Here is a 26,292-nt window from a genome sequence, read left to right as displayed (position 1 = left end):
GGTTATTTCTCAGGAATTTTTTTTGTGTTCAAAGTTAGTGCTACTGCAGTTAGAAAGTAAAATTATAATCTTCCTTTGGATAATCTGTACTGGCCTTAACTCCTCTCTGTGCCAGTTGCCGATAAGCATCAATTCTTCGATCTTTCTTTCAAATATTTATCTATCTCCACCTGATTTATCAAATAATCCGGCTTCAACCACACTTGGGAGGGCAGGGAATTCCAGAGTTTCACTACCCTCCTGAGAGAAGTAGTGTATTTCCCCAAGTGCAATTAAGAATACACAATAAGTGTTAACTTTAGGAGTAAGTGGGCTTCTTGAACTGCTTGTGAATCTACTCCAAATGCTGCTCAATAGGAAACTCCAGGATTTGGACATAGTAGCAAGGAAGGAATGGAGGATGCTGTATGAGTTACATTCCCCTTCGCCCACTGCCCTTGTAGGTGGCAATGATTGCAGCTTTGAAGGGTGCTGTCGAAGAAACCAGGGCAAGTTGCTGCAGGGCATTTTGTAGACAGTGTACCATTGGTAGAAGGAGTGAATGGTTTAAATGGGTACTTGGGTCTGCTGACTTACAGCAACATTTCAGGGGGGAAAACTCTCACTCTTCTAATTCTATCTTTGAGATGTTGACTCTTGATAACTGGAGGCTTCAAGACTTCCAATAACCCAGCTCTGAAGTCACTCAAATGCGAGTCTAAGCAGCATGGGACACACCAAGATCCTCTTCCTGCAAGCCCAGTAATGAGCACCCTCGCTAGATTGATTTTGCTAACTTAGGAAAAGTGACAAGGGATCTCATTTGGGACTTTCTTATTGATTTGTAAGTTGCTTTGCTGCACCATAAGCTTTTCAGATAAAACTTGCAAAGCATTTTACATTGACTTTAACATAGAGTTGGCATGTTCATTGCAATGACTCACTATATTTAGATTAGTGCCAATCATAATGGTTCCTAGACAAAACCTTGTTGAATAATTATTACAGATTTTAGAGAAAATGATTTTAAGAATACGTTCATCACTGTGTAGTCACATTTACATACTTAAAAAAATGTATGGCTAGTCTCTCCACCTCCAGCGTTCAAAACCATTTTAATAAATCAATTTGACCACTCATTTGTTTTCTACATTTCAAAATGATTACACAGTATTTCATAGTTCACTTAAGATCAGAAATTATTCAAATGTAATTTTAACTCATTTGATTGTTTAACTGCCAAAATCTGAAATGGACAAGCTGAGTGCTTTGCTTTCTTGCTGAATGCCATTGAACTTCGTAATTGTTTTGTCAGTCTCTTTGTCACTTTATTCCGAAGATGGTTGATCACTACTTGGATGCTTCTGCGTTTTGTTTATTCTAGAAACAAACAGCTGCCAAGAAGGCTTGCACCCAGCCAGTTCCATTTAACTTTGCAACATCCAGAGGAGCCAAATCAACTGGGCCTGTGAGCACAAATCAAACAATTAGTGAAAATACGTTAGTGCTGTCATTGGCGGTAACCAAGGAACAGTCACCCGAATCTGAGGAACATTACCTGGTTGGTGCCAAATGTGTGATGGCAGATACAGATCCAGCTGCAGTTGACACAATACCAATCCAGAACCAAGACTCTGGAGAGCTGCTGCTCCAAGATAAGCGAGACTTTGGTCCTAGTAATTCAAGTCAACAAATTGTCCAGAGTATGGCAGTGAAGAAAGAAAAACAGTAAGTAAAAATTAATCTCTCTCTCTCACTCTCCAATTGTTAAAGCATGAAGCATTTATACAAAGAAACCATAGACTACAGAATGCCGTTGTACAGAGAGACCTGGGTATCTTCTTGCATGAAGCTCAGTTACAGATAGTAATTAGCCAAATACAATGTTGGCTTTTATTGCCAAGGGGATGGAGTATAAAAGTTGACAAGTCCTGTTTGTAACTCTACAGGGCATGGGTAAGACCATACTTAGAGAATGTTGTTGTCTTCTTATTTAAAGTGAGATATTCTTGCATTGGAGGCAGTTGATAAGTCTCACCAAGTTGATACTTATTGGAGCTTGGAATGAGAAGTGGATTTATTAAAACTTGAGATTCTGAGGGGGTTCAACAGTGATGCTGGAAAGGTATTTCCCCTCGTGGGAATCTGGAACTGGGTGGCATATTTTCCAAAATAAGGGTTGCCCCTTTATGACTGAGAGTTTGTGGATCTTTGGAATTCTCTACTCCAGAGAGCTGTGGAGGCTGAGTTACTGAATATATTCATCTCAAGAAGAACAGATTTTTGGACTGGGGAAAATTGAGGACGATGGAGAGTGTCAGCTGAGGCCAAGATCAGATCAGCTCTGATCTTACTAAATGGCGGACAGGCTCAAAGGGCTGTGTGTCATACTCCTATTAAGTTATAAATTGGATCACCAATTAGTTTCATAAAATGTTTAAAATAGTTCATTTTACAAATGAAGATGGTGAAAATTGTGTCAAAGGCTGTTTGCTGATGAACTGATTGAATTGGTGCACTGTGAGGTATTTCTACACAGGGTAGCTGAAATTGCACAAAGCAGCTTCTCTAGTTAATGTGGGAACAAAATGTCAGCTATAAAGCATTAAGTCAGTTTATCTCTGCAAAGTTACAAAGGTGATCAAAATTGGTGACTCTTTCAGGGCCCTTTATAAGAACATAGAAGCAAAATGAGGCCATTCAGCCCCTCACCTGTGCATGCAATAAAACCACAAGGAATAGAAGTGGGAATGGGCCATTCAGCTCCCCATGCCTGCAACTCAATATGGTCAGGGCTAATCTTTTACCTTGACATCAATTTCCTACACACTAAGCCTACATCCTTTAAGTTGATCAGTTTCTGTTCTGAATATACTTGGCCACTGAGCCTCCACACACTCTTGTGTAAAGAATTCCAAAGATTCATTACCTTCTGAGTCAAGAAATGTTGTCTTGTCTTGGTCTTGAGTGGCCTATCCCTTAATTTGAGACTGAATTCTAGTTATGAACACCCCAGCTATGGGAAACAACATCCATATATCTAGCTTGTTAAACCTTCCACTTCGCCTGTAGAGGAAAAAGTCCAGAGTACTCTTTCTCCATTGTCCGTGGAACATAAATTAATTGGACGACCCATAGAGCAGGTCAGAGGAAGTCGATTTAAATGAAATCAAATTTAAAATGATTTCATCTAAATGATTTCTAGTGCAAACTATTATCATTTCAATCATCCCTAAGCTGGTTGTTTTATATAAAGGTGTTTTTCTTAGCAAGGTTGAGTCCCTGAGTCATCAATGGCATTCAGTAATGTTGAACTCCTGGTCTGTTTTTTCTCTCCCTTGTGGTTCAGTTCTTTCTATACAATATAGTTCCATTATCTCCATTTTTCTCTAGCTTTGGTCTTTGGCAAACGAGTCCAACTCCAAGTAAAACCAAGAGCTCCAATGTCCAGAATTCAGCACAGGAGATCAAGCCAAGTTCGCCAGTGAAAGAAAAAAAGGAGATCCTACAGAATGAGACCATTAAACCAAAAGCAGGTACCTGGAGTAAATCCTTTGCTGCAATCTTGGAAGAAGGCGGAGTACATAGGGCATTCATATATGAGTTGAATGCCCCAATACATGGGGCACTCAACTTTCCATTTTAATTGGGTGACATACCCATGTGAGCTAGTTGAAATAATTGACCCATTACACAAAATGAAAGCCACTTCACTAAAACATGTGGATTGCTTGTCTGTAGATCGTTACCAACATGTGATTTCAGTAATGTAGAGAAGAGAATTTGTTTTGCCTTCTCCCAGTGTCAATGACAGTTGCTTAGTCGCAAAATACATTTTCAGTAAAAGATAGAAATTACATTTACATTACTTGTATGAAAAGCAGAACCCTGTGATAATTGGGTTCAGTTTCTCCTTGCTTGATGGAAGATGTGCAATTTATTTTTGCAGGAGAAAAGGACAAAGTGGTGCTTGAGGTTAATGGCAAGTTTTAAGTGTAGTATCCATTGTAAATCTGGAGTACAATTCTGAAGTTGCAAACTGTGCCACTAATTGACTTTATTTCAAATACCAGATTAGAGAGTGATGTCAGTAATTTCTCATCTCTGAGCCTCCAATGGGACCTTGATAAACGTTGTCGGAACCTTAATTTTTGTTTAACATTGTAACTTGTTTTCTTTCATTTTATATAAAACTATAGATTTGGTGTATTCGTTTGAGATGTTTGAATTTTGAGATATAGTCAGCATGCTTTGCACAGGTAACTAAACAAAGAATCCAAGTAGTAAGAGGTCTAGTGGAGAATTTCCCTGCACTTCATTTTTGGCATAATTTCAGCACATAATCCAATGTTGTCCTAATAAGCAAATCCTAATAAATTTAATTTTCATATAATGTGCACTATTGGTATTATGGTTTGCAATTTCCTGCCTTTGCACCTTAAACAGTTGCGGTAAGTTCAGCAGAAAGCTATAAGGCATGGTGGTTGCGAGGATCAGCTGAGACCATTTGAAGTGACGAGTTTCTGAGACTGCAGCGTGTGGAAAGTTTCGCTAGCAATTACTGCAGCTGGCAAATAGTTTTTGCACTTATTTTGCTGTTTTGCTAACACTCACCCAAACTTCCTACTTCTGATGGTATCCTCCTATCAGGCAGTTTACGTGCTCATCCACTGTAGGGGCTTCTTGGGAGCAGACATGGCATCTACTCTAATGATCATTAGAGGAGTAGGCTAGAGTAATTCTGAGTTGGAAATATTTACTGTGTGAGTCTTCAGAATGCGTCTCTTCCTACTGACACCAGAGTCTTGTCTCCTCCACTGTCACCTTCTAAGGAAGAGGCCTTTCCTCAAAGCTCTATCTGTCCCACAACATAACAAAACAAAAACCTATTGACTCTGTCCCTATGTAACTTCACACATTCAGCCGAATAGTACAGTTTTTCTGATATTTTATTTCGCATGAAATTTAGATGTGACTTCAATGAATGTTCTATGTTGTTACATTAAAGTCCCTGAAGAATAGGATCCTCTTTTTTTTTAAAAAAAAAGAGGGCAGGATCATAAGAGGTGATTGGATGTTTGCACTTGACACAAGTGTCATAGAACTGGAAAGGCCCTTCCCTCATTGGCAGCTGGGGAGTAGTTATAGAGGAGATGTCAGGGGTAAGTTTTTTACTCAGAGTGGTGAGTGTGTGGAATGGGCTGCCAGCAACAGTGGTGGAAGCGGAAACAATAGGGTCTTAAGAAACTTTTGGAGACGTACATAGAGCTGAAGAAAAATAGAGGGCTATGAGTAAGCCTAGTAATTTCTGAGGTAGGGACATGCTTTGCACAGCTTTGTGGGCCAAAGGGCCTGAATTGTGCTGTAGGTTTTCTATGTTCTATGTAAAGTTGACAGCATTATGCTATCTGTTTTCTCCCCTGTTGCCAACAGCATTGCAACCTATTTTTCTCTGAAGTTGGGGCACCCATTGGTCTCCAACGCTGCTAACGTCTGTTGTAGATTCCAGTGAAGCTATCATTTTGTTCCAGACATCAATAAACCAAGACTAACTTGACCTGTTGCAAATGAGTGTTGTAGACTTGTGTAACATCTCTCAATGTTGCACATCCTTAAATACTGACCCCTGAACCTTCGTGTGGGTATGATGTTAACCGTGGCTCTGGTAGCAAGGAATCGGAAGACTGTAAGTACAGATCTGCTGCAGAGACTTGGAACTTCAAATCTAAGCTGACATTCCCGTGCAGTACCAAGGAAGTGCTTCACTTTGGATGTGATGTCCACAGTGAGACATTAAGTCTGTCATCAAGGATGTAAAAGATCCTATAGTGCTATTTCAAATAAATACTAGAATAACCCCTGGTGTCCTGGTCAATATTTTATCTTCTAACCGACATCACTGTATGCAAATTGGCAACTGCATTTTCTTGAAGTACAACAGTAACTTCAAAAGTGCTTCATTCATTTATTCACCAGATAGCACAACAGATATTTTTGGTAAGTTTCCTGCCACAGGCACTGAACCATCTGTGACTCCTGGCCTCATTGTCTTTGGGGGGAACTTGCTGGTGAAACTGGTGTGTGTCTTCTCTCCCTGTGTACTATGTTATTGTTGCTTTGGTTTTCTGCATGTGCCAGTTGCTTGAAAAATGGTGCAATAAAAGATTCATGGGGCCAGTGATCTCTGGAGTTGAAAAGGTGACACACCATGTTTGCTTGGAAGTCCTTTGCCTTCATAGATTGATGCCAGTTTCCATATGCAAGCAGCCTTCTGTCAGCCAAAACTTGTCCAATTCACTGCTGCATGTGGGATATCAGCTCTTGGCTAACACTTATCCAATGGGTGATTACTGTGTGGGATAAGAGGGAATATCCATTTGTGTCCTCTCATTACAGCCATAGGCGTGAACATATTTGGCCAGTGTGTACAGATTAAAGCTATTTGATCAGATAAGTTTTACACCAGAGTCCATAGACATAGCAAGGAACTGAACAAGTGGACACTCTGAAACAGATTCATCATGATGACACACGTTCTGGTTTGGATGCATTGTCAGGACCAAAGCTCAGCAGCCTGAGCTGTACTGTGTACCACTGGATATCTACCTTGTTCTTTTAAACTTGTAAACACTTATCAGATCTTGCACCTTGTGAACTATCACCAGATGGATATGTTGCTTGCCACGTGCATTTCCCTTTATTGAAATTTCACATTTATCGTGGAGCTTTCATTTACCCTGAGTAATGAGAGATTAGAGTTGGCTTTACCATTATTTGTTAGCTATGCAAATTTGTTTACAACTAGGATATCTTGTATGTTTTTTTTCATATGCTTAATCTGTCTTTTTGTCATGGGGGTCATGGTCATAGAGAGAAACAGGACAGAAATGGACCCTTTGACCCAACCGATTCCACACCAAACCACCCATTTACATTAATCCTACATTTATTCCCACTTATTCTCCCCTCCCTTTCATCAACCCTGCCCACCCCCAAATTCTACCACTCACCTACACACAAGCAGCAACTTGGTGTCCAATTGACCCACCAACCTGCAGCTTTTTGGGATGTGTGAGGAAACGCACAAGTCACGGAGAATATGCAGACAACACCGAAGGTCAGCATTGAACCTGGGTCTCTGGCATTGCGTGACAGTGGCTTTACACGCTATGCCACTGTGTCTTTAAATAGTATGTATTCACTTTTTAACATGAGCTATATTGTCTTTTTCAAACAGATTTTTCCATTTTCCTCACACCAACTGGAAATAAATTATTTATACAAAGTCTTTTTTTTTATGCTGAAGAGTCATTTGTTCAGTAATCCTTTTATAGTGGAAGGTGTTGCACACTGGAATTTTCCCAAGCAAAGCATAAGTGTTCCTGATTGTCCCCATGTTATGTAGACAGTGAGTTTAAGGATCTGATATTAGAATTACAAAATGATAAAGGTTACACGTGGAAGAAGGACATTCAACACATGTCCATTCCACTCTATGCAAGAGCAATGTAACTAGTCCTGTTTCCCTGCCCTCTCCATACAGCCCTGTATTTCTCTTTTCTTAACCTTGCATGTACTTATAGGATTGTATTCTGCATGTTTAAAGTGGGAGCACTGTATCCATCTGAGAGCATCCAGAATAACTCTTTTCTATACAATTGTAGGCAATAGTGATGGAGATTTTGTGGGTAATCCAATGGCATTACAGAGCATCCTATCGAATGTTGGAATTGATGCTTTTAATATTATCAATAACAAACCCAGTCTGGCAAATGGAGTGTCTGTGAAAAAGAACATCCAAAATCCTGAGCCGTCTAACCTAAATCCAGGTATTTTTCTGTATTTTTTTAAATAACTTTTGTACTGTTTCAAACAAGTAGCATTGTTTATCTCGGAAGCTGTAAAGAGACCATGGCTATAAGTTTTTTTTGTGTGAATTTTCTTGATGTAGGTAATAACAAAAGTATGGCACTGGGGAATGCCCTATCGACTGTTGATGACAGGAATACTTTCGGCATCCTCTGTGGCAAATCTAGCATGATAATTCAAGCCCCTGCGAAGGACAGTTTACTCCATTGCAAGCATCCTGCGCAAAACCCATTTGTGGTAGGTTATTTTGAAAAGAATGCTCGAAGTATTTGCCGCAAAATTAAACAGCTTATATTTGTAAGCAATTTAAGTGTAGGTCTTTACCACAATTAATGCTTGAGGTAATTTCCAAATCTTAGCTGAGTTTAGTATTTCTTAAAGTACATTTTAGACCAGAGCTAAGTAACCTTTGTGTGCAATTTTGGCAATAACTTTTCCATATCATGCTTTAATTCAAAGTTCCTTGCATTTCTTTTGACTCGTGTAAAATCCCAAGACCAAGCTGTTAAGTGTATTTGCTGTAAGATTGGTACAGGAAGCAAGGATTCCCTGGGAAAGGGCTCCCTGGTAGGTACAACTCACTTTGACTGACTTCTGTAGGGTCATATGCTTGGTATACAGCACTGGACTTTGGACTTTGCTATATCGCACCTTGAAGTGACTAGCAGATCACAAACTGTCATGCCTTGTTCTATCCACCATACTGTGGATGAAAAAAACACTGAACATTGGGATAACAGCTTCTGGAAGGCATAACCTAGAAGATGGTGTATTCTGGGTTTAGTGCCCAACATGTTGCAGAAGCATGCATATCTCCAATAATAAACCAATACCAATATGTGGAATTAACAGTTCTTGGGGCCTGATGTATATATATCTATCCTGCATTCAGGGGCAGAGCGTTGTTCATGTTCTCGCATTTTATGGCCCATTTCTGCTGATCAGTAGCTGCTTCTGGTACTTGGCATCAGTCTAAGGTGCTCCAACCTATATTTGTCACAAGAACAGATTATCTGGTCACTATTACATTCCTCTTTGTGGGCCCCTTGCAGTGTGCAAATTGCTGCCGCTTTTGATGGAGTGCAGCAGGGGCAAAGTTTCACAAGTACTTCATTGGGTATAATGTGCTTTGCGATTTCCAGGGGTTGTAAATGGCACATGCAAACAAGTACTAACCAGTGTCTAAAAATTGTCAGTTGGCAACTACAATCCTTGGAGGAAATACCATCTTCACTTTGGTGTTAAATTAATGGAAGCTTGGAATAAAGTCGGTCCTTTGTGACGACCTCTGGAAATAATACAGGTATTTAGATTACAACCCTCTGATGCTGATTGACCAGCCAACTTGGGTTGTTAATGAGATCTGGATGTGTATATATAACTTTTGAGACCTGGACCAGTTACGATTTGCTTGCATTCTACCCAGTTTGCTCCCAATAACTCTGCAAGTGAACTGCTTAATTGGTCTTTGGTTTCTTTGGTAGACCCTTGGGGTCGGGGTGACTTGCTTCCACTCTGGTTCTGTGGGTTCTGGGAAGGGTGACGAGACAAATGTCTGGATCAGGAGTATTACCATGAAGTTTTGTGCCTGTCTCTCTGACAACATGGTTTTGGTTGTGACAAGATTATGCTCCAAGTATTTTGGCAGGAGGGTGAATCTGTTGGAGTTAGCTTTCCCTGCTCCTTCCTTGCTAATCATACCTTTCCAGAGATTTGCAGACACTTCACTGGCGTTGAAGCCAACCAGTAGATCCAGTTTGTTTCCCTCAGGGATGTGGGCCTGGGTTTTCTCAAGGATGGCATAGATTGCCTCCTTTGCCCTTGCCTGACGCTTCCAGGGTTGGGGCATGTATGTTAGTTCCATGTTAAGAATGAGCCTGAGGATCATGAGATGTTCATTAATTCTACAGGGAGAGACTAATTAATTTTCTTTTTGTGGCATTTTTCTTCCTGCTTTCCCTTCCTTGTTCTTTTGAAGTGGCTGTCTCTTGCTCTTGTTTAGGGCAATGATGTTGCGATCAAAGCATCTGAGTTCCTTGTCTACGATAATGGAGCAACATTCCATCTGCTGCTGTTAGGTAGTCCATAGAGTCCTGACATTCCCAGTCCCAAACTTCATATTGAGGAGTGAAATTGGCCTGTGCATAACTTGTGGCAGTTGTGCACCAGTTACCAGCCAAATTGACAGCAAGGTTTCAGTCCAGTGACAAGGGGGTGTACTGGAGACTAGGCTCTGCTACATGGACATGACCATGTGCACACTCTTGCCTGCTGCTGCCGCCTTGTTTTCCACCATCCCCCACCTTGCCCTCGGTGGTAGGTACTTAACAGGTGGCCCGAGCTGGCTATGCCACATGTAACTTAATAATGCTTAGTCCAAGAAAGCTGCAGTGTTAGTGTGCTAAATTCCAGCAGTACCCCACTCCGCAAGTAGGGATCCCAACCCTTGGCTTTTCCTTCCATTCAGGTTAACTGGGGGGGTTTGCAAACAGGGAATGACAGTGAATAATTCACCTGCAGCAAATAAATTACATGTGTGCATTTTTTTCTCTTTTTTTTGAAGTTTGGAGATTTCAAACAAGATGCTGTGGATCTCCAAGCATTTTAGACTCCCAACCTGAAAGGTTAACGGTTTCATTTTCCTCAGATGCCGTCTGACTTGAGCATTTCCAGCATTTTGTGTCTTATTTCAGATTTCCAGCATCTGCTGTTTATTGATTTTAGAATCCTGACTGACTCAAAAAAAAAATCAGCTTGTCAGAGGAACATAATTGAATAAATGCTGTTACACTTTGTTCCAGTTTATTTGACATTATCTCCAAGATTTTGAAAGGAGAAATAATTTCATTTCATAGCATCACTGAAGTTCTGAAGGCAATGCAAAGTCCTCCTGAATCCATGAGCTACTTCTGAAGTCTAGTTATTACATTTGGAAATATCTCGTGAATCATAATCTTGTTGATTGGAGCTCATCGTCACTAAGATCATGTTGGATGTGTGAAACCTTTACTGTGTTCACCCAATTTCTGAAAGTAATCTAGCATTAAAATTGCAGTTTTTGATCGAAAAGTAAATTGTCAGCAGGAAGAATTTTAAGTCACAGGGTGGTGGTTACTTTTCTAAGTCATTAGTGATTTAGTAAATTACACTTGCACTTCAGAGTTGTTTGACTGCTACCAAAGTTGTGTGCATGATTTTTACCTTTTTGTTTTACCACCACCCTGTGATTGCTGTTGTTGTACCAGAGTGGAGCCATTCTTGCATTCTGGACCATGTAGGGGTAATGGGTCAGGATTGGGATCACTGGGGCTCATGAATGTGGGTCGGGTGTGCAGCTGGCTGGCATCTGGATCGGGAACATGTGTAGAGTTTTTATGTACAAACTGAAACTTAGAACTTGTTATATTCATGGAGGGGTTGACTGTTGTATGTCATTGCAGCCTTAACCGTCATTGCAAGCAGCCTTAGTGGTATCTGGTTTTTGTTATCCATGAGAAGCCTGTGCCCCAATCCCTTGCAAATAATGGGGACTTGGTTAGTGTAGACTTTTTGAGTATATAGAGAGCAAGAGGGAGCCAGGGAAGGAGTGGCTCCCCTTGGGGGCCAAAGGGGTAATCTATGTGTGGGACCAGGGGATTTGGGTAAGGTCCTAAATGAATACTTCTAATCTGTATTCATGAAGTAGAGAAGGAGATGGAAGGTGGTGAGTTCAGGCAGGGGTATGTAGATAATCTGGAGCAGGTCGGTATTAAAAAGGAGGAAGTGTTAGATGTGGTGGGATGCACAAGAGTTGATAAATCCCCAGGGCCAGATGAGATCTATCCCAGGTTGGTATGGGAAACAAGGAAGAAAATTGGGGCTCTGAAGGAGAGTTTTGCATCTTCATGCCAGAGACATGATGTAATGCTCTCTACCTGCCTGGAATTGTGCAACTTGCAAGAAGCTCCACAGTTCAAGGTGAAGCAACCTCATCAATCACCCTAAACATTTATTCCATCCACCATTGTCACAGTGGCTGTAGTGTGTACCGTCTACGAAATACACTGCAGTTACTTGCCCAGACTATTCCAGTAGTGCTTTCCAAACTTGCTACCTCTCCCACCCAAGAGGACGAGGACAAGGGCAGCAGGCACATGGGTATGCAATCACCAGCAGGTTCTCCTCCAAGTGGCACACCATCCTGACTTGGAAATACATCGTTCCCTCATTGTCACTGGATCTAAATCCTTGCATTTCCTACCCAGTAACACTATGAGAGTACAGCTATTTCAAGAAGGCAGTTGCCACTGTGTTACCAAGGGCAATTTGGATGGGCAATAAATGTTGGCCTTGTCAGCAAAAATTAATAATTCAGTGGAACCAGGCTAGGTTTTACCCAAATATTCATTGTTTAACAAGACAGGCTTGTTCTGGTAATCTAATTTGTTGTAATGAAGAGACTTGCTGATCAGAAGACCCCAAATGTTGCTCTGTGCTGAATTGACCAAGGTTGCAGTTATGATACTGCCAGTCATTTTGATGCTCCTGACTAGGGAGGGGTAAAATAAAACCACTTTGTCATTCAGTCCTGGAGAGTGGGCACAAAGATAAATGTTTCAGGTTGCCTTAATCGTGCTTGGCTGCAGAGACTCCTAGAGTCAAATTGTGTGCTAATTATCTTGTGGGATCACATGAAGTCATGGTAATTTAGGTAATATACCAGTGGATGGAACTGTATTTCTGTGCCACAGGAGAATTATCAAAATAAAAGCACAGCTGTTCAAAGATGTGTATTTTCCTTGATTGTGCTGCTAATATTGAAAGGCTAATGAAAGAGATGAGCTTCCAGAGAGGTCCCAGAGCTGGAATGGCAGCGGCCACGTGGCCCAAATTGGAACACCATCCTAATGGGTTGTCTTCTTTTAAATGATGACCCAGAGGCTGAAATGTTGGAAGTATTGATGGACACTTTAATCCCATTTCCTTAGTTGTGTAAGCATAACTTCGAATTATCTGAAGTGCTGACTTGGCCTTTGGAGTTCTTAACGCTGTATAGGGAAAGTAATGCAACTTGAAGTGCAAATTTCAGAATGGACCATGGATGCATTCCTAGCTATGTCAACTACAAGTGAAGAATTCTGTTGGGAAAAATCTTGCCTTGTAAGGTTGTACAAATTGAGAATGCAAATTGAGTTGATATTCCAGTTAAAATTACCAAAAGCTTTGACCCAATTCAAACGTCAATGGTGATCTTGGCTTAGACAAGCGTCACACAAACAGGAGGTGGGAGTAGGGGTAAGCCACTCGGCCCCTCAAGCCTGTTCTGCTGTTTAACAAGATTGTGCCTGATCCCATTGTCACCTCAACTACGTGTTCCTGTCGACCTCCAATAACCTTTCACCCTCCTTGCTTATTAAGTATCTACCTACCACTCCCTTAAAAATATTCAAATACTGTCTCCACCACCCTTTTGAGGGAGAGAGTTCCAAAGAGGCACAACCTTCCACAAGAGAAAATAATTTGTTATTTCTGCCTTTGTGGCCGATCCCTTTATAGTTAAGCAGTAACTCCTAGGTTCTCCAAGAGGAAACTCTCTCTCCACATCCACCCAGTGCAGGCCCCTCAGGATCTTTTGTGTGTTTCAATCAAGTCTCCTTTTGCTCCTCTAAATTCCAGCAGATACAAGCTTAACCTGTTCAACCTTGTTTAATTTTCCCTTTCTTGCAGATGGGAAGATCATCATATATGCCCTGTAATCGCCCTGCTCTCCCACTTGCCTTGGGCCGTGCTTCCTGCATTGCTAAACTGGATACCAAGGGTAAGCTGCTGTACATAATTGCTTTAATCCATCTGTAAAACCTGGTACATTGCATAGGGAATGGGAAGAGAATTGTAGTGAGATGATCTTCCATCATTTTCCTAATCCCTTGTATGCATGATTTTTGTCCAGAGCCTCGTCCTTTTTCCTCCCATTTTGTCAATAGTCTCGACTTGTCCACTTACATAGGAAAAGGCTGATGTACCAAACTCAATGCTGTTTTTAAAAACAAAATGTAGTTTATATTTTTAATTTTATTTCCTTGCATTACTAACAATACCATCACTATACTATCCACATAAAATCACCCAGACTGCTATTTCAAATTGTTTGTGTTGTTCCCAAGAAGTTCGCTATGTTACCACATACAAAATGATCTGTTTCAGTTAGAAATTGTTATCTGATCTAATCAAGAAATAGACATTACTCGACCACTGTTCCATACCAAGCTACAATTGCAAAGGAGGTGCCAAGGACTGTACAGCTTTTGGTTTTGGAACTGCCATGTTCTAGCCTGACTCTAGGAATGACTTCCACATCAATGAGTATAGCATAGAACATCTTTTTGTGCTTGCTGTTTCTGTTGCTAGCACTTTTGATACTAACTGACATCCATACTGACACTAAACTTGTTATGTTACAGTTTGGAATCCAGTACTACTTGTTGGTACACAAGCTGAGCGTGAAGACTTGTGTAACAGAAAAGCCATGCACCAGTAGGGAATCTGTTCTGGACTTGTAATTGTGCTCAGTGCAAGTGTCACTATGATTCCATGGTTACCTTCATCCTGCAATGCATCCAACTAGCGGAGGAAAAACAATCTGAGATCAAACAGGTGTTCAAGTCTGCAAGAGAAGAGTTGGATGCTGGATAAATTGCATCAGATAACTCTCAAATCCTTGAATGTCATTGTATCAGATTCACTGAATCAAGTGTACTGTGGCAAAGTACCTAATGGAAAGATGAATAGGGGTTTGTTTTATTCATTTGGGGTACTTCCAGCAACCACTCCCCCTCCCCTCCCCCCAGAAGACCATTCCTATAGTAGCAAATGTGTTTTCATCTTGTGACAGGGCAAAGTATGAATCAGGCCACCAGTTTCACAATTTCATTCATTTTTGTCTTGACTGTAGATGACAAGCCCAAATGGCAGTGATGCAGAATTGCCTTCTGCTGTAGACTCCACTCCACCCCCCCCCCCCCCCCTTCACTGATTGACCTGCTGTAGTTTTATTCCATGTCCCTGTGCTTGGTTTTGTTCAAGGTCTGATTTCTGAAACTGCAAATTACAAAATGTACCATTAAAGTGCATTTTTGTTCCTTTTATTTTAACTTTGCATGAAAACAATTTAACAAGTTTCTATTTTCTTTCCCTTTCAGCTTCTGAAATAAGTTCTCCAAACACAATTCTTCAGCCATTCAAACTGTACAACCAAATGAGCAGCAGACACCATTTCTCATCCAAGAAATCAGCCAGATGTAAACCTGATGGCCCAAACTCCAACTTGGTCTGTAAAACTCTTTTAAATGTCAATGGATAGTAGTACTAAGAAACTTGGTATTCTTTGCCCTTGTGAGTTATATATTTCTTTATTTCCTTCCCTTCTCCTAGCCCCAGCTGTCAAAACATAGGGATATCATGATCAAGTCAATTATAGGATGTTCTTTATTGGAAGTAGCTATTCATGTTAGACCCAATCTTGGCCAACCACTGGGGATGTGTCGAATGGAAAAGGGCAGCTTCTCTCTTGTCCATCCTGCTGAGACACCAAGTTCACACACTCACCTCCAGAAATACAGAATTCTTGATTATAAACTCCTGGTCTGCTGTATGGGGTGAGGAAGTCTATACCAGAATATTTAGAATCATGGAGTACTACAGCACAGAAACAGCCCTTTGGCTCATCTAGTCTATGCCAACCTGATCTTCTGCCTAGTCCCACCTACCTACACCCAGACCATATCCCTCCAAACCCCTCTCATCCATGTACCTATCCAAACTTCTCTAAAATGTTACAATTGAACCCACATCTACCACTTCCACTGGCAGCTCGTTCCACACTCGCACCACCCTCTGAGTGAGGAGGTTCCCCCTCGGGTTCCCCTTATATATTTCACCTTTCACCCTAAACCTATGACCTATAGTTCTAGTCTCACCCAACTTTTGGGGGGGAAAGCCTCCATGCATTCACCCTATCTATACCCCTCATAATTTTGTATACCTCTATAAGATCTCCTCTCATTCTCCTGTGCTCCAGGGAATAAAGTCCTAACCTATTCAACCTTTCCCTGTAAACTTGGGTCCTCAAGTCCCAGCAACATCCTTGTAAATTTTCTTTGCACTCTTTCAAGCTTATTGATATCTTTCCTGTAGGTAGGTGACCAGAACTGCACACAATACTCTAAATTCGGCCTCACCAATGTCTTGTACGACTTCAACATATCTTCCTAACTCCTGTACTCAATGCCCTGATTTCTGGAGGCCAAAGTGCCAAAAGATCTCTTTATGACCCTATCTACCTGTGATGCCACTTTCAAGGAACTATGGATCTGAATTCCCAGGCCCCTTTGTTCTACCGCACACCTCAGAGCCCTACCATTCACTGTGTAAGTCTTACCCTGGTTTTCCTCCCAAAGTGCAACACCTCGCACTTGTCTGCATTAAATTCCACCTGCCATTTTTCAGCCCATTTTCCTAGCTGGTCAAGATCATGCTGAAAGCTTTGATAGCCTTCCTTGCTGTCCACTACACCCCCAATCTTGATGTCATCCACAAATTTTGCTGATCCAGGTTACCACATAATCATCTAAATCACTAATATAGATGATGAACAACAAAGGACCCAGCACTGATCCCTGCGACACACCAATAGTCACAGGCCTCCAGTCAGAGAGACAACCATCTACTACCACTCTCTGGCTTCTCCCACTAAGCTAATGTTGAATCCAATTGACTACTTCATCCTGAATGCCAAGCGACTTAACCTTCTGGAGCAGCCTCCCATGTGGGACTTTGTCAAAGGCCTTGCTAAAGTCCACGTAGACAATGGCCACTGCCTTTCTCTCATTGATCTTCTTGGTAACCTCCTTGAAGAACTTGGTTGGACGTGATCTACCATGCACAAAGCCATGTTGACTATCCCTAATCAGGCCCTGTCTATCCAAATACTTATATATCCTGTCCCTTAAAATACCTTCCAATAATTTACCAACGACTGACATCAGGCTCACCAGCCTATAATTTCCTGGCTTATTCTCAGCCTTTCTTGAACAATGGACCAACATTAGCTATCCTCCAGTCCTCTGGTACCTCACCTGTGGCTAAGGACGTTTTAAATATCTCTGCCAGGGCCCTTGCAATTTCTGCGCTAACCTCCCACAAGGTCTGAGGGAACAGCTTGTCTGGCCCTGGGGATTTATGCACCTTCATTCACCTCAAGACAGCCAGCAACTCCTCTTCTGTAATCCAGATACGGTCCATGACCTCACTACTCTTTTGTCTCAGTTCTATGGTCTCTGTGTTTGTCTCCAGAGTAAATATGAATGCAAAAAATTAATTTACGACCTCCCCCCATCCCTTTCGACTCCATGTATAGATGACCACGCTGATCTTCAAGAGGACCAATTTTGTCCCTTGCTACCCTTTTGCTCTTAATATAGCTATAAAAACCCTTGGGATTCTCTTTCACCCTGTCTGCCAAAGCAACCTCATGTCCTCTTTTTGCCCTCCTGATTTCTCTCTTGTGTTGTCTTGCATTTCTTATTGATCCCAACTGCCTATACGTGATATGCGCCTCCTTTTTCTTTACCAGGGCCTCAATAACCAAGGTTCCCTAAACCTGTTAGCCTTGCCTTTTATTCTAACAGGAACATACAGATTCTGTACTCACAGTATTTCATTTTTGAAAGCCTCCCACTTACCAAGCATCCCTTTGCCGGGAAACAGCCTGTCCCAATCCACGCCTGCCAGATCCTTTCTGATGCCATCAAAATTGGCCTTACTCCAATTTAGAATCTCAACCCGAGGACCAGTCCTACCCTTCTCCATGATTATCTTGAAACTAATGTTTGTTTTTGCTACTCGCCAACTAATGTCAATTAAATTCAAAATTTACATTTCTGCATTCTTTGCATCAGGTGACTGTTTAGTTTTTATGGCAGGTGCCATGTGGGGGAAATAATGCGGGTGTGAATGACTGCAAAGTATCCCAGCAATGGTCAAAATGAACAGGAAATTGATTCCTGGCTTCCTACTTCTCCAGATCTGTTTTAGGATGCAGAAGAATTAAACTGGCCTGTTGTAAAGGTGGAAGTTAGAGACTGAGGGAAGCACTTATGGAATGTAGATTTCAGAATGTGGAATGCAGTTGTCTTAACTGTTCAAACCAATCTTTAGAAAAAATTTAAATATGGTAAACTTCAGATAGCCTCTATCAGTGTTTTTGTTTTTTTTTTAAACTAACTACAAACTTCAGTTTAGTTCTCCCCTCCACTCTCAGTCCAGATAAAGGATTTTGACCCGAAACATTGACTCTCCATTTCCCTCCACAGATGAAGCCAGGGTTCCTCCAGCTGTCTCTTTTTTTTTCACTTCAAACTTCAGTGCTTTTATTGTGACTATCGGTGTTTCTGAGCAGAGGTTAAACTTTTAATTTAGACCTCCTGTAATTATTGGATTCCAAGTTGGCAAAAGTTAAGAGTGGAGAAATAAATTATATTAATAGCAGCTATGCCAGTAAGATCACTAAGTCTTTTACTCACCTAGTTAGAATTGTCCAGTTCCATAATTTGGCCTTTGTTTCCTCTTATCCCTTTCAACCCACTTCCATAATCTAAGAACTATGTAACACTTTCTTCACCTCTCTTCAGATGGAAGGAGCAAGTGAATCTTCTAGCTGTGCTGCTTCCACACTGGATTCTGCTGGAGCTTCCTGCACTTGGAAACCAGATACCAAAAGTAGGTGGGAAAAGAATGTGTATTTATCTTAACAGTTTGCTCAACTTTGGGATATCCCAAAGTGCTTCATAATCAAGTCTAGTCACTTTTGTAACATTGAGGTGCATGGCAGCCAATTTGTGTGTTGCAAGTTCCCACAAACTACAATATAACAATGACTGGGCAGGGCAGCTGATCTGGCCCAAGTGCTGTTCTTATCTGAATATCAGGAGCCAAGTGATCAGCCCAGTGCTAGTTCCTCATTCACTTTTTTTTCCCCTTTGGCATCATTACCAAGAATTGCTCAGTAAATGATGGTTGAATCCACGTCTTTTGATTATGCATTAGTAATTCAACTGTTATAGAATACACCAAGATTCAAATTACCCACTTTCACACAGGACTTGGTGTAAGTTGGGACGCAGTAGCAGAGCTTTGTTTGAGAAAGCCGTTTTGTTCAGTTTGAACTGTTGGGTTCTGTGTATTAGGTTTCCTAGAAATCATTTTGAATACTGATATGAGAAGTTGTTCGAGAGTGGCAGAGACCAGCCGGGAGACCATTACAGTGGTCATGTTTGAAGGTAATAAAGGCATGGATGAGAGTTTCACTGTAGTGAGGGCAGAGACAAAATATCTTGGAGAGGATACAAGGGTGGAATCTGGCTTGGGATCAAATTGGACAAAAGTTGCGAAGGGTGTTGAGCCCGAGAATAGGCAGGAAATGGGAGTGAAACCAGTAGTGAGGTAATGAAGTTGGTGGCAGGGGACATGGTCAGGCAAGCAGCCTGTAAATATCAGGCAATACAGACAGCAAGAGAGATGCTGATGAGGTAGAGCTGGGTTTATTTCAAATGTATTTGAAACAGTGTGAGAAGCTTCTTTACAGCGAGAGTTGAGATTCAGTGAAACTAATGAATGGCAAATAAATACAGTTGTGGAGATGGCTTGGACAGAGATTGTTCAGTGTTTTCTCCAAAGATCATTGATCGCAGTGAGAGATGCCATCATCCTTTATGTTGGTTTAAAACTGCCGTCCAAGGCAAAACATTGTGCTGCCTCCTTGCATTGTCACTCTTCTGGATTTGCAAGACCGTGGCGATGCTTAAAGTATGAAAACTTCTCTTTCAGCCCTAGACATGCAGACAACTCGCAGTGCATCACGGCCATCTAACTGTCCCTTCAGCGGTACTCGCACTCCATCTGAAAACCTATGGCATCTGAGCCGCACACTTGCTCCCCCCTCCAGTGTGGTCAGTATACATCAGCATTTGGTTTTAACGGGTGCTCTATGCAATAGGTTTCCTAGAAATGAAAATGACAAGGTAGGAAGAGATGGTATAAGAATCTAGTAACTGAGAAAGGTGTTTGTTGTGGAAATTAGCACACAAGGAAATAGGAGCAGGAATAAACATCAGACCCTCAATATGATCATGGCTGATCTACGCTGGCCTTCACTCCTCTTCTGTGCCAGTTCTCCGCACTCCTCTATTCCATGATTTATCAAATATTTATCCACGTCCACTTTAAATACTTCTAATGATCCAGCTTCCACCTCTCGCTGGGGCAGAGATTTCTGGAGATTCACCACCCTCTGTGTGAAGTTCCTACACACCTCAGCTTTACACGATTGGCCCCTTGTAGTTGTGTCCCCTTGTCTGAGATTCTCCCACTAGTGAAAACATCCCAACATCCACCCTGTCGAGCCCTCTTAGGATCTTTTGTGTGTGAATAAGGTCAACCCTCACTCTTCTAAACTCCAAGGAAAACAGACCCAAAGTATTTAGTCTCTCTTGACAGGACAACCCTCCCATCCCAGGAATTAGCCTGGGGAATCTCCTTTGGATGGCCTCCAGTGTTACTGCGTTTTTTGTTTTGGTAAGGAGACCAAAACTGCACAGTATTCCAGGTGTGGCCTCAATGACACCCTGTACAACTGGATCAAAACCTCCCTATTCTTAAACTCCAACCCCTTTGCAATGAAGGCCAACGTGCCATTTGCTTTCATAACTCCTTGGATCTGACTTCTGTGATTGATGCGCTAGAGCACCTAGATCCCTCTGAACTTCACTTTCAGTCTCTCTCCATTCAGATGATCTGGCTTTTGATTTCCCTTACTAAGGTGCATGACCTCATCCTTCCCCACATTAAACTCCATTTGCCAGTCTTTTACCCACTCACTCAATCGATCTCTGTCCCATTGCACAATCTCAGTATCCTCATCACAACCTGCCCTTCCATCTATTTTCATATAATCGGCAAATTTGGAAACCTTGCATACTGTTCCTTCAGGTCAATAATGTAAATGGTGAACAATAGTGGGCTAAGAACTGATCCCTGCGGTACTCCACTAGTTACCTCCAAGTCTGAAAAGGACCCATTTATTCAAACTGTTTTCTATGAGACAGCCACCTTTTAATTCATTCTAACACGCTTCCTCCTTAATTCTGGGCTTTTACTTATGCAATAGCCTCTTGTGTGGCACCTTGTCAAATGCCTTTTGGAAATCTACATACACTACATCTACAGGCTCCCCTCTTAACTCTCTCCCTATTACATCCTAAAATAATTTGAGCAAATTTGTTAAACGTGATTTACCTTGCATAAAACCATGGTTTACGAAAGGTTTAGCTATATTGAGCTTTCCTAAATCATTAGCTACTTCCTCCTTTTAATTATTGGCTTAGAAGCATTGAACATTCATCGGTGCTGAGTCTGAAAATTAATGGATAACTTAAAGGATAAGGTATGTGCATTTTACCACGGACAATTGAAAATTGTCATTGAAAATTATCTACCCTTGCCTTTACCCTCGTGTTGGTTACTTGCAAGCTTTCTAAGCCGCTTGATATCCCAGAGGAAGGGGCATTTCATCTTATCATATCCATACTCACTCATTCAATCTTTTTTATATTCCTGTCCAAGCCCCCCCCCCACAGACCCAGTGACCAACCTGCTGTGACTTCCACTGTATGGTCAAGTATTAGGGGTGGTACCAGAAGAATAGAACAATACAGCACCAAGTATTTGAAATCCTTACAAGGGAAAGGGTGATTGAAGAGATGACAAAAGGAATCTGTTGGAATTAAAATAGAAGCTCATGTTATACTGTCTACTGCAGTATAACTGTGATAATCCGTGACCAGCCATTCAGAAAGCCTGATGATTCAGCATCTGGCTCACCAGGTGACGTTTGCAATTTCCACTTAGGGCTAGTTCCCACGCTCGCTTTAGAAACACAGACATAGAAAACCTGCAGCACAATACAGGCCCTTCAGCCCACAAAGTTGTGCCGAACATGTCCCTACCTTTAGAAGTTACTCGGCTTACCCATAACCCTCTATTTTTCTCAGCTCCATGTACCTATCCAACAGTCTCTTAAAAGACCCTATCGTATGCGCCTCCACCACCGTTGCCAGCAGCCCATTCCACACACTCACCACTCTGAGTTTTAAAAAAAAACCTACCCCTGACATCTCCTCTGTACCCACTCCCCAGCACCATAAACCTGTGTCCTCTTGTGGCAACCATTTCAGCCTTGGGGGGGAAAAAGCCTCCGACTATCCACATGATCAATGCCTCTTATCTTGTGCACTTCTATCAGGTCACCCCTCATCCTCCATCACTCCAAAGAGAAAAGGCCGAGTTCACTCAACCTGTTTTATAAGGCATGCTCCCCAATCCAGGCGACATCCTTGTAAATCTCTTCTGCACTCTTTCTATGGCTTCCACATCCTTCCTGTAGTGAGGTGACCAGAACTGAGTACAGTAATCTGGGGTCTGACCAGGGTCTTATATAGCTGCAACATTACCTCTCTGCTTTAACTCCCCTGGTTCTGTTGGCCACTCTTCCTCTTGCTGGGTTCACTGAAATGTTACTTGTAATGTCTTTTTTAAATTTTTTTTTAAAAAAGTGAATTTGTCTATTAAAGTATTAATAGAGTAACATCCAATAGTCTAGAAGATCTGCTGGTCTGGCATCATGAGTCCCAGGTGTGCCATATTAATGGAGTTTACTGTACTTTATTTAACATGTTTTGACATTTGTGTTAATTTAAAATGAGGACAGAATCTTTCACTTTTTAGTTAAATTAATATTTGTTATATTAGATTTCAAGTGTAATTCAATACAATTTTATTGAAAGAAAAGTTCAAAATGATAAGTTCAATGTGTTCCTATTTCTGTTAATACACCAATAGATTCTTTAAAAATGTATAATTCCTTCTGTAAGAATGTGTTGAGAATTTGAGATCTTGAATTTCTGGTTACTCTTTCATTCACAGGCATTCAAAATGTAATACAAAATCTTTTGTTAACCTAGCTCCATTTCATTCTTACAAGTTGCAAGTTACAAATATGTGAAATGGTCAGATGTTCGCCCTGTTAAGGGCAAGGCTAGTAACAGTAGTGCCTCAGACAAGGTAAAGGATCCAATGGTAGGTGAAGGATACTTAGATTTCAATTGAACCATGTACCATATTATAATTTACCTCAAGGTGTGAGAAGAGAGTTGCCATGTGAAAGAGATGTTTTTTTTAAAGAAAATTCTTTTGACCAATCTGTCCGTTACCTGTCCTAACACTTGCATTGTGGCTTGGAATCCATTCATTTTTTTTCTCCCTCTCTGTAAGGCACCATTGTAAGTTTTCCCCCTTCAGTGTAAAGCTGTTGAATGATGTGGTTAAATATTACACTAAATTCTCACTGTTCAAACTGTTCTTGAAATCGTAGATGTGTTGCTTACCTATTTTTCAATAGGCTGAGCCTCATGTTTTTAAAGAATTGTGATGAGATTTTGCACAGTATAATGGATTTGACACTCTCTCTATTTTAGGATCAGGTAGTACTTCGTCTTTTTAGTGATCCAGAAGATCCAAATGAAGTGGAGAAGGCACCAGAGACACCAAGCCTGAAGCAAGAATCAGAAGGACCAAAGTCTCAGGAGAGTCCAGCACTTCGGGACCTAAAGCTGGAAAAGTTAAAGGTACAAGAACCAGTATTTAATGATGTAATTTAAACCTGATTTTAAAAATATTGCTTCCAGGAATGTTGTCATTTGTTGACCTTGCATCGCTTGTTAACTTTCTTGCTTTTTCCCACAGAAAAGTGGGAGTAGTGGGAAATTTGAGGTAAAACTCAGACCTTTTTCTCCTCCCACATTCTTGCTCTTTCTTTTTAAAAAAAAGAGCTTTGAACTAATGAAAACAGCCAATTAGCCTAATTTGTATTACCATTGCATACATTAGCTTAACTTGAAGTATTGCGTAGGAGTGATTTTGTTTTTTCCCCTTTTATTGTTTTTTTCCATTTCTTGTACTGAGCTTCCTCTCCTGTCGACCGTTCTCTGGCAAAAAGGACAGGTGGAAGAGCTGCTCAATTCTTTGCTGCTGATTCTAATCTTCACTTCTCACAGTGGGATGGTTAACTGTTCACTGTGTGTGTGCATCTTTAAGTGATGTGTTTCCAGAGTAGGGGCACAAGATTCTGTGTCACTTTTTTTTTGTTCTACTTTCTCCAAGCCCTTACTGTTATGATTTTTTTTGCTTTTAAAGAAAATTGAACTCCTCACTCAACTTCTTCAGAGAGAGATTCAGGAGGTGAAGGTGATTGAAGAGACACTTACAGAAAGCAGCTGTGATGCAAGTGTAGCCATCCTGTCAGAAGGATGTCCCAACCGGGCTGGTGTCATCTTGAAAAGCAGTCCAATTGCCACTGCATTGAAACAGCAGGAAGCTGAAGGATGTGTTCTGCCTTCTGACTGTACAGAACCGACTTCCAATCAAACACCTACACCGGTGGACTGCTCAAAAAAGATTAACAGTGTTTCTGGAGCTGCAAATGAGCTTTGTACCATCAAGCACCAGTCTGAGATCTTGCTTCCTTCCACTGAACTCCCTTTGAATGTGTTGGACACATTGCCTACACCTGTTAGCTGCAGCTCTGCACGCTTGCTCCCAACTGCCCAGGGGCTGAAATTCCAATCTCCCTTTTGTAGTGGCAACACAGGTGAGCTATTTGTATGTTAAGATGCAGAAAGTCAGAGTGAAAGAACAGTTTTACAGTACTATTAAAGTGGAATCTTCTCAAAAAGTGCACCTATGTTTAACCTGGCCTGGCCCTTTGTAAAACCACAGATTCTTAATTATTGTTAATAGAGATGAGGTTAATTTCCATTGGTAAAGTTTTCAGATTGGCACATGCCTGTATGGCTCCAGGTCAACATACACTAGCTGCCTATCTTTGTCTGTTTATATTGTGACACTTTAGAAGTATGATGTCTGAAGTAATATCCTGATGTATTGGGAGGATGAGAATTGCTATGGCATTAAGATGGATGGCAGCTCCCTTATTTATGGCCTTGTGTGCCTTCAGTAATTAGATCTATTCCCCTTTTTCTACACCTGCCTTCCATATCCTTTTAAAATTAGAATTTAAATGAAATGGCTTGTGCTGTTAAAACTCCATCTTTTTTATTTATTAGTTGGTTATAAAGCTAGTGAGAATGTTTCAATTCTGTATGAATAACGATTAGAATTGCAAAGTGACTTGGAGTTCTACATGGTATTGAAATAAATCACTCTGTAAAATCCATCATTTTGCTAGGATTTACAATATCTATTTTGAAGTAAGATGCACAGCACTTTTTCATGTGATTTGAATCCTTGTTTGGTTACTGAACTGAAGGCATCCAGCAAAAATTAGGGATATTCATTCTCAGCACAGCAGGAGTAAAAGGAAAAGTGAAAATCCCTGTGGATGACTGGAATTATTAAGAATATATACCATGTACAAAAGCAACCTCCTCCTTGAAAAGAAAGGTCTGGCATTTGTATAGCATTTTATTGTACATCTTGCCACTGTCTGAAAATGCATTACTTTTGAAATGCAGAGGCTGGTGTATACATAACCACAGTGGCCATTTGGCTCAAAGTGATCTCATGAATAACTAAAATGCACTCCAGTGTTGGTCTAGATTGAGTCCTGGAGTAGTATTTCAACCCAGACGATTGAGCAAACCTGATCATTAATCAATCCCTTACTTGTGAATTGTGAAGTCTGAATGCAATTTAGAAATGGTTTCCCACCCCACCCTTGGAGAGTATAAAAAGGCAAGTTGTGGGTTGGGTTGGGAAACTCTTAGGAAAAAGTAAAAACCTGTCCTACACGGGTACATATTTGCCAAAAGACTCCAGTAGAGTACATTGGAGCTGCACTGTGAATTTTAAAACCTGTCTATTCTGACCTTCAGGCAGAGGTAGCCTGTACTTGGCTGGCATGAAACGGAGGTTTGGTGAGACTCGTCCTGGATGCCGGAAGCGTTTTCAGGAAACTCTTTTGGATGAAGAAGTTTCTTGCTGCTTTGCTCATGTTATTCTGCCTCCTGATGGGAGGAAGGAAAGAAGCTGCACCAACCCTGTGGCCAAAATACTTCAGCAGCAAGAAGTTATGGTGAGTAATGCTGGCAACAAAGAAATTCCAGGATATTGCCCCAGCATCTAGTGTAAGGAAAGAAATGGGTCATTTTATTGTGGCAGCTGTGATTTACAACATGCCAGATCTAGATTTATGACCTGCATGAGTAAACTCCCAACAACATTACAAATCGACCTAAATACATGTAAAAGATGAAGTGATGCACGGCTTTCACGAAGTTCTCGCAGGGAAGAGATTCAAAAGTAAGACTCCATGTTAATCTTCAAATTGGCTGAGGC

At 41.1% G+C, this 26,292-nt stretch overlaps 1 protein-coding gene across 2 annotated transcripts in view; it reads left to right on the top strand.

The window, feature by feature from the left end:
* Nucleotides 1-26,292, top strand: part of LOC127567006 (uncharacterized) — a 35,586-nt gene that overhangs the window by 7,409 nt on the left and 1,885 nt on the right. Inside the window, exons 3-13 of one of the 2 annotated variants that reach the window (XM_052009614.1) lie at nucleotides 1,364-1,707; nucleotides 3,373-3,515; nucleotides 7,644-7,808; nucleotides 7,931-8,085; nucleotides 13,555-13,645; nucleotides 15,027-15,154; nucleotides 18,516-18,603; nucleotides 19,711-19,832; nucleotides 23,415-23,564; nucleotides 24,133-24,586; nucleotides 25,830-26,029. In XM_052009614.1, coding sequence (XP_051865574.1) covers nucleotides 1,364-1,707; nucleotides 3,373-3,515; nucleotides 7,644-7,808; nucleotides 7,931-8,085; nucleotides 13,555-13,645; nucleotides 15,027-15,154; nucleotides 18,516-18,603; nucleotides 19,711-19,832; nucleotides 23,415-23,564; nucleotides 24,133-24,586; nucleotides 25,830-26,029 — 2,040 coding nt within the window. Of the gene's footprint in view, nucleotides 1-1,363; nucleotides 1,708-3,372; nucleotides 3,516-7,643; nucleotides 7,809-7,930; nucleotides 8,086-13,554; nucleotides 13,646-15,026; nucleotides 15,155-18,515; nucleotides 18,604-19,710; nucleotides 19,905-23,414; nucleotides 23,565-24,132; nucleotides 24,587-25,829; nucleotides 26,030-26,292 lie in introns of both variants that reach the window. The other variant, XM_052009613.1, reaches the window with a different exon arrangement.

The sequence above is a fragment of the Pristis pectinata genome, chromosome X, assembly GCF_009764475.1.
Source record: "Pristis pectinata isolate sPriPec2 chromosome X, sPriPec2.1.pri, whole genome shotgun sequence".
Classification (NCBI taxonomy): domain Eukaryota; kingdom Metazoa; phylum Chordata; class Chondrichthyes; order Rhinopristiformes; family Pristidae; genus Pristis; species Pristis pectinata.
Note: the sequence above shows the minus strand (reverse complement) of the source record. Positions and strands in the feature narration are given on the sequence as shown.